We start from the raw sequence: 20,612 nt of genomic DNA on the forward strand, positions 1-20,612 counted from the left end.
CCTTTGGCTCAGGTCATGATCTCAGGGTCCTAGGATTGAGCCCCCAGTCGGGCTCCCTCCTCAGTGAGGAATTGACTGCTCCCTCTCTCTCTCTGCCCTTTCCCCCTGCTCATTTTCTCTCTCTCTCAAATAAATAAATCTTTTTTTAAAAAAAATCATACAGTATAACTATTATATGGCTGCCTAAGGACCACTTGTCTCAGGATTATGCATCATAGCAAATCTTTTAAAACTGGGCTCAATGCATTTTAACTGTTTGTTTTTGTTTTTAAAGATTTTATTTTATTTACTCATGAGAGATACAGAGCGAGAGAGAGAGAGGCAGACACAGGCAGAAGGAGAAGCAGGCTCCATGCAGGGAGCCCAACATGAGACTCGATCCCGGGTCTCCAGGATCACGCTGTGGGTTGCAGGCGGCACTAAACCGCTGCGCCACCGAGGCTGCCCACGTTTTGAACAGTTTGATGTTATATAAACAACTATTCGGAAGCAGGAGTATTTATTTGTAGGCTAGGGGAATTTGCAGGTGCATCCAGATGCGTATCTAACTTTGTATCGGTTACAAAGTAATGCGAATCTAAATTATGAAATTCATGTTACCAAGATTCTCTGTAGACCTTAAACATGATTTCCCTCCACCATGTGTCAAGTATTTTAATTATTTTTTTCTCTAATTAAAGTTATGTACAGAGTGCCCTGAAGATTTTCAAGACAGCAGAAGAAAGCAGATTAGATCGTGATGAGGAAAGGGCCTACGTACTATATATGAAATATGTGACCGTTTATAATCTTATCAAAAAAAGGCCCGATTTCAAGCAACAGCAGGTACCTTTTATTTTTGCATTTTTATTTTCTAAGTTAATTTTGCATAGTAGAGCTATTGATTTTCTCTAAAAGTTTTAACTACTACTGAAATTTAGATCACATTATGCAGCATCAAGTTCAAACTCTTATGTGGATAGAAAAAGCAAACTAAACATTTAGTTTATTTGTAAATGTATATATGTGCATACAACCACACTATCTACATATACCTAATTTGCCTTTAATTAGTACAAGTTTATAGCAATGTACAGATGCCTAAATTTTCTGTTACAATAAATAATTGCCAAGTCAAGTGGAAGGATTCAGTTTACTCATGCATTAAATAAGAAAAATGTGACTGCAGTCATACTTTCTCAGGATTCAAGATTTAGTCACCTATTTTGTGTATGTGTTTGTTTTTATTACGGTTTATTTGAGTGTAGTTGACATGCAGTGTTACATTAGTTTCAGGTATACAATATACGGATTAGACAGATTTATAGACTGTGCTCTGCTCACCATAATGTAGCTACCATCTGTCACCGTACAACATTATTATAATATCATTGGCTGCATTCCCTATGCTATGCCTTTAATTCCTGTAACTTATCCATTCTGTAACTGGAAGCCTATCTCCCACCTTCCTTTACCCATTTTCTCCATCCCCAACCGCCCCCCCACCCGGACCACCATCAGTTCTTTGTGTTTACAGGTATGATTCTATTTTTTGTTTGTTTATTCATTTGGGGGTTTTTTTGTTTTTGTTTTTTAGATTCTATATGTGAGTGAAATCATACAGTATTTGCCTTTCTCATCTGACTTATTTCATTTAGCATAATACCCTATAGGTCCATCCATGTTGTCACATTACACAATCTTATCTTTTTTATAGCTGTGTAATACCGTGTGTGTGTGTGTTCATGTGTACACACTCCCATCTTCCTGTTTCATTTGTCAGTCTCAGGTTAGTCAGTCACTTGTTTTTATGTGACAGGTTTTATATTTGAGTGACATTGTAACCACGTTAAAGACTTCAGTTAATACTGATTGCTTCTATTATTATTATTATTATTACTACTACTACTTTTCCTTTTAATCCTTTGAGCAGGTTCCTTTCCTCCACTTTGCTGAAGCCATGGAGAGGGAGGGAAGGTGGGAGAGCTGTAAATGGATAAAGAGAACTAATGACTAGGGTAGGTGTTGCTAGAGAAAATGGTTGCATTTCAGTTGCAGTAGAAATAGGCAAAAGAAGAACATAGCAAGTAGGTTAAAGAAATTGGAGGAATATTGTGTTGGTGGTTCTGTCTTTACTTAGGAGCAATCTTGCTACCAGACAATAGTACCAGAATACTGCTTATAGGTTTCCTACCTGGTTGAGAAGCCTTTTTCTTTTTTTAAAGATTTTTTATTTATTCATGAGACAGAGAGAGAGCCAGAGGGAGAAGCAGGCTCCATGCAGAGAGCCCTATGTGGGATTCGATCCCAAGTCCCCAGGATCATGCCCTGGCTGAAGGCGGCGCTAAACCGCTAAGCCACCCAGGCTGTCCCAAGAAGCCATTCTTGAATTAATATTGAGGGGTTTTTTGTTGTTCCCTGGTGAACAGTTGACTTACAGAAATGAAAAATGTTCTTTTATTCTTTGAAATAACTTTTTTTTTCAGAGTAATGTGACCAAATGATTTCTTTTGGTTGTTAAGGGATGACTTTAATGTTTTACTTAATAATGATAAATCACTGCTGGAATTTCCTCTCACCAGCAAAGTTATGTTAATAATAGTCACAGGGATTTAGATCTAGCTTTGAAAAGGTGACCTTTGCATTTGGAGGTTCATCCTCCTGACCACAGAGGACTAGATTGGTCGTATACTTAGAACATTCTTGGGCATACCTATCTGTAGATACAAAGACCTGCCAAATTCAAACAAGCTTCTGCATGCTTTGATGGTTTTTATAGTATCTATTAAAGTGGAATTGCTTTAAAAAGAAGTGCAAAGTGTTTAGTAAATATTTTTGAAAGATTTGCAGCTTTGAATAATTCACTAGTTTTGATGTATGCTGTTTATGGTGGTAGGGGCAATTTTTTATGTATTTACTTTTTGCTGTATTTTTCTAGTTAGTAGTTTTTTTCCTTTGAGAAGATTGAGAATGTCTTTGTAGCTACTTTTTTTTTTAAACTTAAGATTAGGAATGAAGTTTAATCGATAAGAATTTTTTTCCATTTCCACAGAGTATCTATTGCATTTCCAAAGGGAGTAGTTGAAAGTTGCAGGAGTTGGTCAGCTTAGGAAGCTCCGTGCAAAGGCTCAGGTAACTCAGGCTGTTACTTCATACACTCAAGTTGTTTATTTGCTTTGTCTAGGGTACACTTCTGCTTCTACCTTAGAATTTTTTGTTTTGTTTTGTTTTGTTTTATTTAGCCCAACATCTCCAGTGCACTTCAAGTTTGTAAAGTGTTAAATTTACTAACTAGATATTATTTAAGGCAGAATATGATGTCAGATAGGGGCAGAATGTAATGCCACCAGTCTTCTTCAGAAACTTGTATCTTTCACTCCTGTTTTACTTGAGGGAATATTTAAGATTTAGATAAAATGTTAATTTAGCAAGCTCACTACTAAAGGACACATTATATTTCTTACTCATTGAAAAATCAGTTTATAATTTTTTCAGGATTATCTGAAAAGGGAGAGGAAGGCAAATAATAATGAAAATACTAGTGTAGCAAAGTCCTGGTAAAATTAGAATTACATTTTCAAATCTGTATGGCATACATGATCACTCATCCTAATTATTATTGGTAAGCCTTCTTATTTGTGAAATCTTAATACTTATTTGAATTTTTATGTTTAGAAATAAGAAAGTTCTACTTGGGTAAACTTGAGAAACATTTTTGGTTGTGTAAGAATTGGATGTTATTTTTCTATTCTGCCAATTGTCAGTACTTTTGAAAATATTAATTGTGCTTCTTTAAGAACAAAGAGATAATATTGACAAGAAACCTCACTAATATTAGGGGAGTGTCTTCTAAGTTTGTAACAGCAATGCCTAAATGCCAAACAGTTTTTTCAGGATTTAAACAGGGTTAAGCTGAGCTTACAGGCCAGCTTTTTAATAAGTTCATGTCAAAAAAATTAATAAAACAAGTCATGGTACTTTTTGCTTTTGTGTTTTATTTTTATGAGAGAAATCTTACAATAGTGATTAAATTTTGTTTTCTATTAAAAGCATATTGCATCAAAAGTCTAGACATTGTGGCAACTGAAGTTTTCAGTTGATACAATTTTGAAAAAACTGTATACTTTTATTGAAATTACATAGTGAAGAGCCTTTTAATATATTTAGTCTTTATTTAGAATAATAAGCCTAATCAAAACATGATGCACTTTTATTTACTTAAGTATTCTCTACACCCAACATGGGGCTCAAACTCAAGACCCTGACCTTTAGAACAAGAGTTGCACACTCTACCAACTGAGCCAGCCAGGCGCCACAAAACATGATCTTCTTTTAAGCTAGATAAAATAGCTGTTGTCAAAAGATTTACCCTACCAGCATCTAGTGACTGCATCTCAGAGAGCCAAAGATGGATAACTGGCTTCTTGGCTTTTTTATTATTAAATCATTTGTGATAAACTGTGCTACTAAGCTCTATTTCAGAGTCACACTGTCTGGTTGTACCCAATTTGATAATTAGATCCAAAAATCAGGTAGCTGGGTCTCACTGTGTTACTGTCATGTCAAACCAATCTTGACTTGAAAATATCTTTGATTGCAGGATCTAATGAATGACCTCTTAGAGAAATGATTTTTTTTAACTTTATTATGCTTTGTTAGTAAGTTATGTGCCAAACCTTTTAGGTTTTTATTAAGATTACATTATTAATTATTTATTTCTACCATTTGACTTTTACTCAAAGTTTCCTCAAGTGTGAAACTTGTTAAATGTCAAAAAAGTTTTGACTCCAGTTGAGAGGAGGTCACTATTATAAGATAAAGGTGGAGGCAAAAATATCTCAGTTTAAAACAAGTAAAACAAAATAAATCCCATGCTGTAGGTCAATATACAATTTGTTTTATGGCTTCTGAGACTAGAGAAAAAAAACTGAGTAACATACTTAAAATAGGAAAGTATATTTTGCTCCTAAAAGCTTTGCTTTTGGGCACTTATTCATAAATAGCAGGAATACGATTTATACTTCTTAAAGCTGTCTTCCAATTATCAAAATTATTACCTTTTACGGTTTTTTTTGTTTGTTTTTACAAACTAATGGTATGAAGAGATACTTTTGAAACATTTGGAGAATAAGTTGTGTGTTTATGTAGGATAAAAGTTTAAAAAAATACTTCAATCATAATAATGTTTTCATCCAACCTTTCCTTTACATAGCACCATGATTTTAATGTTTTTAGCAATAGTGCTGTGTACAATGGCCAGTACTAAAAGTATGGGATGATTTTCTTGTAATTTTAGGACTACTTTCATTCAATACTTGGACTCGCAAACATCAAAAAAGCTATTGAAGAAGCTGAAAGACTCTCTGAAAGCCTTAAACTCAGGTACAGACTTTATTATAAAATCTTTAAAAGAACATAAATTTAGAAAATAAAAATAGTATTTAGAACTTAATCTGACCATGCATATGAATCCCAATTCCTAGAAATAAATCTTATGTTAACTGGAGCAGAGAAATTAGAATCTTTTGCCATACTACCTTTACTATGTTCATGTGTTACCATTCATATTTTTTACTGAAAATCTAAAAGTATTTAGAATGACAGATTAAGGTAAACATTCATGCAGTAGATTGGAGCTCAGATCCAGTTTTTTCTAACTCTCTGACAGGATTCTTCATAAAAAATATAATTCCTTATTTACCCCAGGTTGTAATGTGCTCTGGACATTGGTATTATGGGAATGAAGTATTTACTATTAGTTTAGGACTGACTACTTTGCAGTAGTTATGTGTGTTTAAAAACAGACCTAATTCTAATATTTACTGTGACTGACTTACCAGGCTTATGAAGTAATTAGATATTTAAAACAGTATGCTTCAATTTTTAGTTATTAGTCATTCCTTAACGAAATGAAAGGGAACGTTTTTCTTTTTCTTTTTTTTAAATTTATTTATTCATGAGAATACACAGAGAGGAGAGAGAGAGAGAGGCAGAGACACAGGCTCCATGCAGGGAGCCCGACGTGGGACTCGATCCCAGGTCTCCAGGATCACACCCTGGGCTGAAGGTGGCGCTAAACCACTGAGCCACCCAGGCTGCCCAGGGAACATTTGTCTAAATGATTTTTCGTGCTTAGATCAATGAATTATATACATCATAGTCTTTACTTAGAAATTGTTTGACTTAATGTATTCCCTTTATCCCTGAGAAATTACTAATCTTGGGACTGGAATATGTTAAGGTGGTTGATACGATTTAGAATCACCATTCTCTTTCTCCTTTAGCCAGTTAATCACCTAAGTAAAAAAGAATTTCTCCTAATCTTTGGGTTACCACATTATTGATGTTTCTCTTGGATTTCCTAGTTTTTCCCTACTTGTACTATTACCAAAGATATTCCTTTATCTTCTAAGTATTAAGGCCGTTTTCTCACTTATTTGTTATCTTTAATTTTTTTATATTCTGAATTACTTTGTAAGTAGATGAGTCTTTAGAATTAATTTCAAGAGTATAAATCCTTTGAAAGAGAAATTGCAGCAGATTTGAATTATTAAAAGGTTGAAATTAGTGGGAGGGTAAGAACAAAAAGCAGTAAATAGCTTTAACCTGAGAGCATAGTGTTTCTTCAAGATTTTGGGTAATTTGAAATCTACATAGGGTGAATTTATAAGTTGTGGTTTGTAATAGAACACCAGCAGAGTCAAGTATCAGTGGGAGGGACAAAGTATGCTGCCATAAAATACCCCAAGGTAGGGAGACTAATTTTATGGAACTGGAACTCCTTGACTTTTCATGATCATAAGCCAAGGAACACATCTTGACTTCTTTTGTCAACTAGATATGAAGAAGCCGAAGTTCGGAAAAAACTTGAAGAAAAGGACAGACAGGAGGAAGAACAGCTGCAGAAACAGAAAAGGCAAGAAGCAGGAAGAGAGGATGGTGGCACATCAACTAAAAGTTCCTTGGAAAATGTAATGGATTCCAGAGACAAAACCCAAAAGGTATTTCAAATTTATTCTGTGAAGTAAAAAGACTGGTTCTTTTTTTCAGGTGATTTGCCTAAGGCGAGTGACATAACCACTACAACACACTTTTAGGCCACAAGGGTAAAATTTAATGTGTTTTTATTAGAAATTGAATTAAATATTCTAGCTTCATTTGATTCCAGGTTCTTTTGAAGCTTCTACAGAACTCTATTCTGTGTGTTATTTGTTTTTTTGCAGTCATTGTATACTTGATTAGAGCAGTAGAAAGAGCATTTCAGTGTGATTCAGTATATGTGAGTTCTGGTCCCATGTCAAGTCATGCTTAACCATTCTAGGACTTCGTTTCCTCATTGCCAAGTGAAGATCTTGAAATAGGTGATCTTTAAGGTCTCTTCTTTCTAATAAATGTAATTTACATAGAAAAAGACTTGGTATATTACTTATTTGGTATACAACCTTATCTGTTTCCAGGGTCTCATACTGTCCCCTTTGCTTTTTCTTCCTTTCTGCCCCTTTCCTCTTCCTCTTTTGTTCCATTTTATTCAGTGACTACTTAGTAATCAATCTAGTGACAGCATTTGTTTGCCAAGAACTGTCAGTGACTCAATCTGTACCTGCCAGCTACCCCTGTATCTCCTTCCCTTTACCTTCTGAGAAACCATTCTTCTTAAAATATAATTTCTTTCTTTTCTTGTGTGTGTTTTTCCTAAAATATAATTTCTTATGCGCTTTTGAAATTCATGGAAAGATTTCTGCTTTACTTTTTCTTAAGGATCTTGTATCTTTCAGCTATCATTTGTATGTGAATCACCGTTGGTTTCGTTAAGAAATAGTTGTTCGGGGCAGCCCCATGGCTCAGCAGTTTAGCACCACCTTCAGTCCAGGGTGTGATCCTGGAGACCCAGGATCGAGTCCCACACAAGGCTCCCTGCATGGAGCCTGCTTCTCCTTCTGCCTGTGTCTCTGCCTCTCTCTCTGTCTCTCATGAATAAATAAATAAAATCTTTAAAAAAAAAAAGAAAAGAAAAGAAATAGTTGTTCTATTACTTGTGACATTGTAGACACTATGTAAAAAGAAGTAAGGAAGTATGGCTTGTTGATTTTAGGAACTCATAAGATAAATAACACTGCCTTAGGAGATATTCTTTTGTAGGTCAAGTGGTTGATGCAGATAAATAACAAGATTTCAAATAACATAAGAAAGGGAGTTGTAAATCTTGCCTTTCCAACAGGAGAGCCAACTCCTTTTTATTATTTTTACTTTGTTTAGCCTTTTTATACTGAAAAGGGAATACTATTAGACACATTACCTAGTTGCCAATAATCAACTAACATTTGTCAACGTTTTGTATCTGCACCTCTCCCCTTTTGCTGGATTATTTCATAGTAAGTTCCAGATGACATATCATTTTACTCCTAAATATTTCAGTGTGCATCTCAAAGAAAAGGGACATTTTTGTAATAATGACAATGCTGTTTTTTTACCTCACAAAATTAACTGTAATTCCCTGATATAATCTAATACCTAGTCTTTATTCACATTTACCCACTGTCTTATGATGATAGTTTAGAGTTGATTTGTTTGAATTAGGATCCAGACAAGATCCACTCAAAGTCTTCTGATTGGTATGTCTCTTAAATTACGTCTCTGTAGTAGTCTCTGCTTGAGTCCCCCCCCCCTTTCATTTTTTTTATTTCGTGAATTTGACTTTTTGATATGGATCAGTTCTGTGAAATGAACCAGCTACATTCTGGTTTTAACTGATTGTTTCCTCCTTGTGTCATTTAATCTCTACTTCTATCTTCCATATTTCTTGGAAGTTCAGCCTAGAAGCTTCATAGGATTCAGGTTCAGTTTTTGCTTTTGGCAAGAATGCTTCATAGGTGATACTGTGCACTTCATACTGTATTATATAAGCAGGCATATAATATACATTTCTTTTTTAATTTTAGTGATGCTAAAATTGATCACTAGGCTCAAGTGGGTCCTCTGTAAAATGAATTAGTACCTTGGAATCATGTGGTCTTGGTTAGAAAAATACAAATTTGTAAAACTTTGATTACTTTATTTTTCTTTAATAATGTAATACAGAACTCTGAAATGAATAACTAGAATTTTTATTTTATTATAAGAAATATTGTCATTAAATTAAATATTAAGTTTCTATAACAGTCTGCTTTTATATTCTATTTAGCCTTTAACTGAAGAAAATTTCAAGGAAACATTACATGATTCTGATTTGCTGCTAGTTATTTCAGCTGTTTTTTGCTGCCAGATAACCTGATGCAGCCATGACTGTCCCGTCTGTATTTTAATAAAATGCCAGTATTCCACACACTTCATTTTCTAGGCTTTCAGTTTCGATGAAGTAATAGAGTTGAACTTTCTGTTTCTATGAATATGTTTACTTCTATTAAAGTTGAAACTTTTTTTTCTATGAAATAGATAAATGGTGAAAAGAGTGAAAAAAATGAGACCACAGAGAAAGGTAAGCGTGTACAGAAAGAGAGTCCTTTCGGGTTATTGAGATCTTCTTTTAATCAGAATAAGCTTCAGATTTTACATTGTGTTTAGTTTGTATGTAAGCTTTATCATTTTTTTAAGTCTGTACAATTATATTGAAAATGTGTTTATATTCTACATATATCATGGGGAATATTTATGGTAATATGTAATTAAAAACATCAAAGCCACAGTTTATACTTTTCAGGTTATTTGTTTTTTCCCCCAAGATGTAGTTTATCATAGCAGTTAAGAGCACAGACTCTCTGAAGTCACACTGCCTGGATTTTGAATACTGGCTTCTCCTTTGAATTTCCATGTGATTTTAAGCATGTTACTTACCCTCTCTACCTTAACTTCCCCATCTGTAAAGTGAGGATAATAGTAGTATCTATTTTATAGATTTATTGTAAGTATTGAATAAGTTAACATATGTGAAACTGTTAGTAACTTTATAGAAGTAAACTTTATAAAAGGATTCATGTATTAGGTATTACAACTTATGATTCTAGTTTGTAGACCTAATTTTTTTTAACAGTCTTCTCCACTTCCCTCAAAAAAATCTAAACCAGGGGAATCCCTGGATGGCTCAGCGGTTTGGTGTCTGCCTTTGGCCCAGGGCGTGGTCCTGGAGTCCTGGGATCGAGTCCCACGTCAGGCTCCCTGCATGGAGCTTGCTTCTCCCTCTGCCTGTGTCTCTGCCTCTCTCTCTCTGTGTCTCTCATGAATAAATAAATAAAATCTTAAAAAAAAAATCTAAACCAGTAATTTGGATGTTAATACGTAGATGGTATTGGTATTCTAGTCACAAATAGTGACCTAAACAGAAAGACTCAGACAGTTGCATAAGTTTTCCTCTCTCAGAAAAGGTTCAACTTAGGGGCACCTGGGTGGCTCTGTAGTTGAAGGTCTGCCTTTGGCTCAGGTCATAATCCTGGGGTCCTAGGATCAAGACCCACCTCAGGCTTCCTATAGGGAGCCTGCCTCTCCCTCTGCCTATGTCTCTGCCTCTCTCTCTGTGTCTCTCATGAGTAAATAAATAAGATCTTAAAAAAAGGGGGGTTCAACTTAAATATTAATTTTATGTAACACTAAAATAAATTCTCTATTTAAAATACTTCTGTATAGGGATGCCTACGTGGCTCAGCAGTTGAGCATCTGCCTTTGGCTCAAGGCGTGATCCCAGAGTCCCCGGATCGAGTCACACATTGGGCTCCCTACATGGAGCCTGCTTCTCCCTCTGTCCATGTCTCTGCCTCTCTCTCTCTGTCTCTCATGAATAAATAAATAAAATCTTTAAAATAAATAAACAGACCAACTACTGTACGACAGGGGCGTCTGGGTAGCTCAGTCAGTTGAGTGTCCGACTCTTGATTTTGGCTCAAGGTTATGAGATCGAGCCCCGTGTTGGGCTCTGTGCTCAGCAGGGCATCTGCTTGAGATTCTGTCTTTCACTTTTCCTCTGCTCCTCCCCACCAAATAATAAATCGTTAAAAAATAAAATATTACTATACAGAAATTTTAAATATAATATAGTAAAATACCTTCATAAAAGTTAACAATTCATTCCAAGATTTGTTTTTATCTATGTTTTTTGTATCTCATCCTGCTTAGGTATTACTTTTCTAAGTGGTTTTTTCCCAACTTAGACAGTTTTGTCATCAAAATGATCTTGATGGTTAGAGAGGGAAGTAGGATGGTTATTAGGTGGGTATTTTAGCTTAGGAGATGCTGTGATTACGTTCTTCTCACATCTCACTCCCAAAATAGTTCTTTACATTTTAAGCTCCCTTGTAGTAACTTTTTATTTTTTTTAAATAGTTTCTTGTTTATTTATCTTTAAAGTTTTTATTATTGAAATATAGTTGACCTTGTGCTTTTTAATCTTCCATTTCAAGTGGTAGAAGCTGGAAGAAGATAGCAGCTAACAAATATTTATTTTGGCTAAATATTAAACGGCTAGAAAGTAAACATTTTAGGCTTGGGGGCAAGGGGTGCTGTCGTTCTTGCTATCACAGCAAAAAAACAGCCATAGACAACATGTAAACACATTTGTGTAGCTGTGTTCCAGTAAAAACAGGTAGCCATAGTTTGTCAACCCTTGATAAGAACACAAATAACAAGCTTTTGGTTTATTCTCTAGGAATACTTGAAAATCTAAATGTTTTTCAAATTTATCCCTCATAAGACCACCTCAGAGATTTTTTTGAAAAGAATTTAGGACTTGTCGAGAATTTTTGAACCATAGATGTTTCTTCTGATTGACTTTTGTCAAATGATTTAATTATTAAAAAGAGAGTAACAGTATTTTCATGAGATACATATATTAATTTCCTTTACTTTGTACCAACAACAGAGCCAGCACCAGATGTGGTTGTAACCTCGAGCATGTTTTCGTATTTAGGCCTTCAGAAACAACATTGAATAGTTTCTTGATAAATGTCAAAAACACAAATTATTTTTAATGTTAGTTTAAAAAATAATAAGTAGTATGATGGGATAGCAGGTATATGACACCTAGTACACTTCAGTCTTCTAGAGAAGAAATGATTAATGTCCTGTGTTTACTGATATGACAGCATGCAAAACTAGGTGTTTCTTAATTGCTTATATTGTCTCTTTTGATTCCAAGGGACAATCACAGCAAAGGAGCTGTATACAATGATGATGGATGAAAACATCAGCTTGATTATAATGGATGCACGAAGAATGCAGGATTATCAGGATTCTCATATTTCAAATTCTCTCTGTGTTCCTGAAGAAGCCATCAGTCCAGGGTGGGTCATTGTGTATTTAGATAAAATGGTAAACTGTGGACAGTAGTAAATGTTATTAACATCCAAACTACGTATGATAGAGTCAGTTGTTTTCCTCCTGTTGCTCCTTAATGGCACACTTTATCCTTTGTCTGAAGGGTAGTGTAAAGGACACTCTGGTTTGGCTGTTTTCTTCTGTTTGTATCATTTGTGGTCTTAAAAGAGAAACGATGCTGCCTTTGTGTGCCTTCTCTCTTGAGGTTTTGGTTGACTGATTTCTTATTTTCTATTTATGAGCTTATGAGCATATGCACCAAATTGACTAAAATTGTGAACTAATTGAATTGCTTTTTCTTTTGAAATGCCCCATGTTATTATCTGTGTTAAAAGAGTACACAGATACTTTTGGGAAAAAAAAAAAAAAGTAGCCGAGTGATTCAGTAAGTGGATAGACTCTAAAGTCAGGCTATATTCAGATCGTAACTGTCTCTTATCAACTACATTGCTCTGCCTGTGACCTCGCCTGTCTAAGACTATGTTTCTTATCTGCAAAACAGGGGTAGTAATATTACCTGTTTTAGAAGTTTTAAGAAGTTTAAGTGAGAAATTTCATGCACACACACTTAGCACAGTGCCTAGTACTAATAAGGACTTCCTAAAAAGATTTTTCTTTTTCTGATAAGGCTTTAGACTATAAAATAATTTAAAGTTACTTGCATGGATATATTCTGTATTAAAAACTATCATAATAATAACAGAGCTAAAACTCCATATCCAGAGCCATTTTTACTGTTTTGAGTGTTATATAAATTATATAACCTCTTTGGGTCTTAGTTTATGGATTGGATTAGTTAAAATCTATTATCTATCATTTTAAGACCTAACTTAAACAACATTGAGAAGATACACGTTTAAATTAGATAATAAAATTTGCATAGTTTTTGGCATATTGTTGATGCTTGACAAATGTTTGACCTAAAGAATAGGGCGCTTTGTAAATACGCTGTTTAAAAGCAAAACTGGAGTGTTTAGTCTAATCAAGTAGGTGGGAATATATTCCAGGATTTGAAAAGACAGAACTGTAATTAATTAATCTTTCGATGGTCTAATCTGTAGTAACAGAAAGCTGGTGGTTTTTGTTGAGCTTAAGTGTTTCCCAAAATATGAGAAATTTGACTACTATGAAACTCATGATGAGTTTAGGTTGAAGATTAAGGAACAATGAACTATATGCCAAGAAAATTATTCCCCTTTAATTTTTGTTTCAGTTTTTCAGGAGGAGTTGTAGGAAGTCTCAGTTTGGTGCTAGCATTCCTCTTTAATATTTGCTAATCTCCTTCCTTAGAGAAAGAGCTAGCTGATTATAATTATTCTTTCATTGTTTTTTTTTTAACATTTTAAAACAGTATGGTACACATACAAAAGCACCCCTTTCCTAAGTATTTAGCCCTGTGAATTTTCAAAAACTGAATGTACCCATTTTGCTAACATTGAGACCAGAAATAGAGTATTACCATCACTCCAAAAGCCCTTCCTACACCCTTTGTTAGTTACTACTACTCCTCCCACCAAAGGGAACACTCAACTTCTAACAGAATAGATTTATTTTTGTCTGTTTTTATATTTTATATAAAAAGAAATACACAATCTGTAGTCTTTTGTGTCTGGCTGCTGCTTTTTTTTTTTTTTTAAGATTTTATTTATTTAATTCATAAGAGACAGAGAGAGAGAGAGAGGCAGAGACACAGGCAGAGGGAGAAGCAGGCTCCCCGCAAGGAGCCTGATGTGGGACTTGACCTGGACTCTAGGATCATGTCCTGAGCCAAAGGCAGACACTCAACCGCTGAGCCACCTAGGCGTCTCGTGTCTAGCTTCTTGTACTCAACTTTGGGTTTGTGAGAGTCATCTATATTGTGTATAGTTGTGGCTCATTTATTCCCATTGCTATATGCTGATTATTGTGTGAATATAGCATAATTTAATTATCTATTTTTATGACTTGTTAGATACAATGCTGTTTTTCCACAGTTATAGGAATATAATTTTCCTATTAAATTTAAATAAAGGGTCACTTTAAGTAATTAAATTAATAATTAAGTTAAAATATTAAATAGGCAAAGTAGAGCAAAATTGCGCTAGCTTGTGAAGATGATACACAAAAGACTGAAGTTTGGTATGTATTGGTTAATACTATTATTTTCTAAAGTGTTTTAATAGAATACTAATCTTGAGTTTTTAGACAAAGAGTATTTAGGCAAATATATATTCCCAGAGTCAGAAATAGTCCTTAAGAATATGACATTTCAATATTTTCCATTCTTTGTTGACCAAACATCCTTTTGATCACTGTCTATCAGGTAAGAATATTATGAGACAGGATTATATATTTTTTCTTTATTTCCAAGAAGATATAGTAGCCAACATTGTTATATAGGAACAAGGTTTCTTTTAAATAATCTAAACCATTTTGTCTTACTTATGAATATTGAGTGCACCGGTCTTAACTTGCCAGTAGCATTACATGCTCCTTGCCAGCAAGCATTAAGATGCTTATGTGCTTTACTAGGAATAATAAGGAGTTCCTTACCTGGAGGAGTCTGTATTATTTATTCAGTCATTCAGTAGATAATTTACTGAGCACTCATTTACCATGGGCTGGATTGCTATGGTTAACAGGGAGGTGAGGTAGTAAAACTTGATATGTATGCCTATGTATGCCTACTGTTAATAAGTGCTGTGGACATGGGTGTGTCAAGTGTGTACACTGGGTATAGGTATTAAAATTTTAATCCAGAAAGGCTTCACAGAGAAGTTATAACTGAGCAGATCTTGAGGGGATAAGGGAAATGAGTGATGCGGTTATCTGAGGGAAAAGAATTCCAGAAAGAAGGACAACAGAAGCAGAGGCCCCTAGGCTGGAGTATACCTTGATAACCAGGAACTATGAGGGAACCCAGTGGCTTGCGTGGAGTGGAAGAAGGGGGCAAGTAGTTAGTGATGAGTAGTTGATATACTAGGATTGGAAGGAAGGCCCATGCTGTAGGTCCATTCTAAGGATTTTAGGTAAGAACTTTTAACTTTTATGTGAGCAAAAGAGGACATGAACAGCATGCTTTAATATAGAGCTGATATTCACAGTTAAGAGGCAGCACAGCAAAGCAGCTAAGAGCAAGGACATGAACCAGATGGCCTGAGTTTGAATTTTGACTTCACTTAGCAGCTGTAATCTTGGGCAGGTTACTTAACATCTTTGTGCCTCAGTTTCTCCATTTGTAAAATGAAGATAGTAATGCCTACTTCATAAGATTTATTGTGAGGATTCAGTGAGATTCTATGAGAACAAAGCATTTAGAAGAGTACCTGGCACATAATTAGTGCTCTGTGTGTTAAATAAATGTTTTGGCATTTGTCTAACAATTATATAGGTATAAGAGAGCTGAAATATAAATAATGTTTCTCAAGCAATTCCCCCAGTTATATATGGCTGAGTGAGGTGCTCAGATGACTTCCTCTGTTTTCACTTTTGGCTCTTTTTGTGAAGGGTCAGAATTGAGTCTATTTCTTTTAGTTTCTAATGGTGACTAAAATATATCCCAGTGTTATACAAAGGTGATGTTGTTAAACATTATGGGATATTTAATATCCTGAAATAATAGTTTGACCTTAGGACAAGATGTTTCTTAAAGTTTGCTATGGTGTGATACAGACTAGAAGAAAACTCATTGTCTTATATTAGTATATTAGGACCTCTTGTCTACCTCTGCCCCAATACAAAATATTAATAATACATTTCAGAGTCACTGCTAGTTGGATTGAAGCAAAACTCCCAGATGATTCTAAAGACACATGGAAGAAGAGGGGGAGTGTGGAATATGTGGTACTTCTTGACTGGTTTAGTTCTACAAAAGATTTACAACTTGGAACAACTCTACGGAGTCTGAAAGATGCACTTTTCAAGGTTAGCAAGTTTCCTTGTTAGTTTACTATAATTGTAAGCCTTCTTTGGTTGTTAGAAAGGTGTATTGAATAGCTATTTATCTTAAGGATAAAATCCATCACCTTTGGTTGTAGATTTTTTTTTTTATTCAAACCCAAAAGACTATACTAAATGACCAACTAACAATAAACTGATCTATATAAAGGAGAATTAGAATTTACAGGAACATAAATTATCTGAAAAAAGCATTTTTTTTTTGTTTTAAGAATAGACTGTGAAACATAAAAGCAAAGGAAGAAGTCACTAAGTAGAAAAAGCTTGATAGATTTGACTTGATAAAATAAAAATTTTAAGTGTGAAAAAATACTATAGGATTAGAACACAGAAGACAAACAGGAAAATATTTGCAACAAATATGGCAGTGCAGTTGGTCTTTGAACAATGTAGGGGTTTGGAGTGCTGACACCCTGCCACAACTTTTAACTTCCTGCAACTTTTACTACTAATAGCCTACTGTTGGCTAGAAGCCTTACTGATAAGATAAACAGTTGATTAACACGTATTTTCTATATTACATGTATTATAAATTGTATTCTTACAGTAAAGTAAGCTAGAGAAAAGAAAATGTTAATCATAAGGACAAGAAATACATTTATAGTACTGTACATATATTTATTATACATAAACTTACCCACCCATATAGGTGGATGGGCAGTGTCAGACAAGGATTGTGGCAACAGTGGGTCTGTTCCTGGGATGGCGATGTTCTACAGCCTAGTGTCCTCTGCTCAACAGTGGCAGCTTCTGGGTAGGCCTGCAGGTAGCAACAGCACTCTGGAGCACAGTACCATTGCCCCGTGTGCCTAGAGGTGTACCACCAGCCTGTGGCTTTGGGCAACTACTGCTACATATGTGTGTTCTGGCTTCCAGGAGCTACTAGAGGGAGCGATCTGCCCCTGACTGGGGCGGGGGGGGCGGGGGGGGTCCTAGACCCAAGGAGGCTGAAGGCACAGAGTGGGGAATGCTAGAGATGCTGGGCTTCCTGGGCAGCCTCTGGGTGCATTCCTCCATTTCAGCCCAGCCTCCTGCCCAGCAGTCCAGGGCATTCAACCTAACCACTCTGTTGGCACACAGTGACCTGTAGCCCTGTCCAGTTTGGAGCAGCTGGGGATTGTTGAGGGCTGCTGACAGCCTCAGCAGATTTGCCCAGGTACTCAGTGGGCCACAGGCACTACCTCTACACCAATTGCTTTCAATATGGTTCTGTGGAGACTGGGATGGGCAGTTATAAATAAATGCCTGTGGCTTTTGCTGTCGACTCAAAGAGAAAAAAGTGTGTAAGTAGACTTGCGTAATTCAAACCCATGTTGCTCAACAGTCAACTATAGTTTAGAACACCTAAAATATGAAGAGCTTTTGCAAATAAGAAAATTATTTAAGATAAAATAGTAAAATAAGTAGTGAACACAGACCTGAGCAAGTGACAGAACATAAGAATTATCATCTTTACTAGTAGAAATGCAAATTGAAATGATCACTGTTTTGTTAATTAAATTAACAAAGGTAAAAAATAACACTCAGTTTAATTTGCTAAATTATTAAACTGATAGCACTGAATGCTGGTAAGATTAAACTTAATGTGCTAGTAGGAAGGTCAGTTGATGGAACATTACCCTTCAGGAGGGCAATGATAAAGCCTTAAGACAATTCATGCTTTAAAATAGGGAATCTAGAAATATACCCAAGTATAGATTGATATATGAAACTGCTAATATTCAACTAGTTTTGACCTATAAAAGGGCAGTTTCATAAAGTACAACCTAAGATACATGGAACCTTAGTGTATGATAAAGATGACATAATAAATCAGTGTAGAAAAGATCAATTGAAATGAATGGTTTGGAGACAACTGGCTAACCACTAAGAAAGGGGACCCCTACCTTACTTCTTAGATCACAATATATTCTTTTTTTTTTTTTTTTTTTTTTTAAGATTTTATTTATTTATTCATGACAGACACAGAGAGGGAGGCACAGACACAGGCAGAGGGAGAGGCAGGCTCCTTGCAGGGATACCAATGCAGGACTCAATCCCGGACCCCAGGATCAGGCCCTGAGCCGAAGGCAGACACTCAATCACTGAGCCACTCAGGCACCCCATCTTAGATCACAATATATTCTAAATCGGTCAGTGATATAAATATGTCAATTGAAACAGGAAATACAAAAAAAAAAAAAAAAAAAAAAGAAACAGGAAATACTAGCAAAAGCACTTGTAGGTGGTTTTTTTCTTATGTTGATCCTAAATCAAGATACTGTAAAGGAAAATCTATATATTTGATTCTGTTAAAAATCCCATAAATAAAGTAAATTAGGAAAAATAGCTTTAGCATATATGACAAAGAGCTGTTTTTCTTAATACTCAGAGTACCTTCACTCTTTACTAAGAAAATAGCAAACTCTGCCAAAAAAGGACAAGGGATTGGTGATTAATTAGGTCCTAGAATATTAATGGTTAATAAACATACTAACAGATGTGTAGCTTCACTAATAAAAGCTAATTAAAACATATCATTTTATGTATACCAGTTGGTAAAAATTACAAAGATTTATCATAGGCATTCTCATTCACTGTTGGCAAGTGTATAAACTGGTATTTTCTTTTTGAAGGGCAATTTGGCAGCATCTACCAAACTTTTTATCCAGCAGTTTTAGTTCTAGCAAATTACTCTAAAGAAATACACAGATTTATATTTTTAAAGATCATTTAAAGATTAGCAATATATATTAAAAATCTTAAAATGTTCATGTGCCTTGGCTCAGCAATTCCACTTCTGGGGATTTTCCCTAATAGAATTGATTGGGTGTGTGCATATATAAGGATCTTCAGTGCTTATCTCAGCATCATTTATAATTAAATGGGAAAAATAACCATAAGTATTACAGTGATTGATTCAGTTTAGGAGTGGTGTGTGTGTATGTATGTTTAAAATAGAATATTATCTGGTCATTACAAATGGTGATACAACTTTTAATAAAAGAAGTTCATATAAGAGAAAAGCAGCAGTGTAGAAGTTCTACTGTTTTATAAAAATAAAAATTTAAGAGTATAAATCTGCATAGAAAACTCTAAGAATGAGGCCTAAAATGTTGAAGTTGTATCTCTGGGTGGTCAGATGATGGATGATTTTTATTGTAAAAGTTCATATAAACTTCTTTTCCAAGGATCATGAATTATTTGTGTTGTAAAAACTCGATCTATCCATTTTTTTATTTAATGCTGAATTTTTAATTCAGCTCTCATTTTTTATCATTTGAATCTTTTTTTTTTTTTTAAGATTTTATTTATTTATTCATAGAGACACAGCTAGAGAGAGAGACAGAGACACAGGCAGAGGGAGAAGCAGGCTCCATGCAGGGAGCCCGATGTGGGACTCGATCCCGGGGTCTCCAGGATCATACCCTGGGCTGCAGGCGGCGCTAAACCGCTGCGCCACTGGGGCTGCCCTCATTTGAATCTTTTAAGAGCAGTTTTAAAATTCAGTTTTATGTTTTTAGCTGTGAAGAGACCGCTGACATATTAAAAATACTATTTCCTTTTTTTATAGTGGGAAAGTAAAACTGTCCTGCGCAATGAGCCTTTGGTTTTAGCAGGAGGCTATGAAAACTGGCTCCTTTGTTACCCCCAGTATACTACAAATGCTAAAGTCACTCCACCCCCACGAGGCAAGAATGAAGAGGTGTCTATCTCATGTATGTATGTGAAAATTTTTGTTTAAAATTGCCTTGGTAAAATGAACTTTAAATTATTAATGTTCTTGGTTGTATGTGTACTTGTCCTGTTGGATAGCAGATTGTTTTCAGGCATAAAAAATACAAGATGTCCATCCATAGCTTAGAAGTTAATATTTTTAATTCTTTAAGATTGTTGTGGTTGTCACCTCATTTACTTTATATTGAACTATCACATGTAACATGCATGACATATATAAGTACTATTGATGGGGTTTGCTGTTCTTTCAAAAATATTATTCTTTTGGGGATTTTAGTGGATTTTACTTATCCTTCACTGGAAGAATCAGTTCCTTCTAAACCTACTGCCCAGATGCCACTTCCTTCTGTAGAAATAAATGAAAATATAGAATTGATAAATGATCAAGATGAGAGAGTGGCACCACTGAACATATCAGCTCCAGTGGAACCAATTGCTGCTTCTAAATCTGATGTTTTACCTATAATTCAACCAGTGCCTGTTGTAAAGAATGTTCCACAGGTATGTTCTTTATTTCTTTTAACTTTATTATTTCTCTTTTTTTAATATTATATTAAATGCATAGTATACAAATGAAGTTTTATATATAACCTTTTATATTTAAGAAAGGAAAATACCAATGAAGAGAATTTATGTGTTTTGGTGTCTTTTGGCTATAAAAGTTTTTCATTTTATATTTC

At 34.9% G+C, this 20,612-nt stretch overlaps 1 protein-coding gene across 2 annotated transcripts in view; it reads left to right on the forward strand.

The window, feature by feature from the left end:
- USP8 (ubiquitin specific peptidase 8) overlaps nucleotides 1–20,612 on the forward strand; it is a 66,351-nt gene that overhangs the window by 19,487 nt on the left and 26,252 nt on the right. For both annotated transcript variants that reach the window (XM_025472811.3, XM_025472813.3), the window contains exons 3-10: nucleotides 681–825; nucleotides 5,276–5,361; nucleotides 6,818–6,980; nucleotides 9,412–9,454; nucleotides 12,101–12,245; nucleotides 16,020–16,182; nucleotides 19,769–19,913; nucleotides 20,210–20,433. In XM_025472811.3, coding sequence (XP_025328596.1) covers nucleotides 681–825; nucleotides 5,276–5,361; nucleotides 6,818–6,980; nucleotides 9,412–9,454; nucleotides 12,101–12,245; nucleotides 16,020–16,182; nucleotides 19,769–19,913; nucleotides 20,210–20,433 — 1,114 coding nt within the window. The remainder of the gene's footprint in view (nucleotides 1–680; nucleotides 826–5,275; nucleotides 5,362–6,817; nucleotides 6,981–9,411; nucleotides 9,455–12,100; nucleotides 12,246–16,019; nucleotides 16,183–19,768; nucleotides 19,914–20,209; nucleotides 20,434–20,612) is intronic.

The sequence above is a fragment of the Canis lupus genome, chromosome 30 (genome assembly GCF_003254725.2).
Source record: "Canis lupus dingo isolate Sandy chromosome 30, ASM325472v2, whole genome shotgun sequence".
In the NCBI taxonomy this organism is placed as follows: Eukaryota; Metazoa; Chordata; class Mammalia; order Carnivora; family Canidae; genus Canis; species Canis lupus.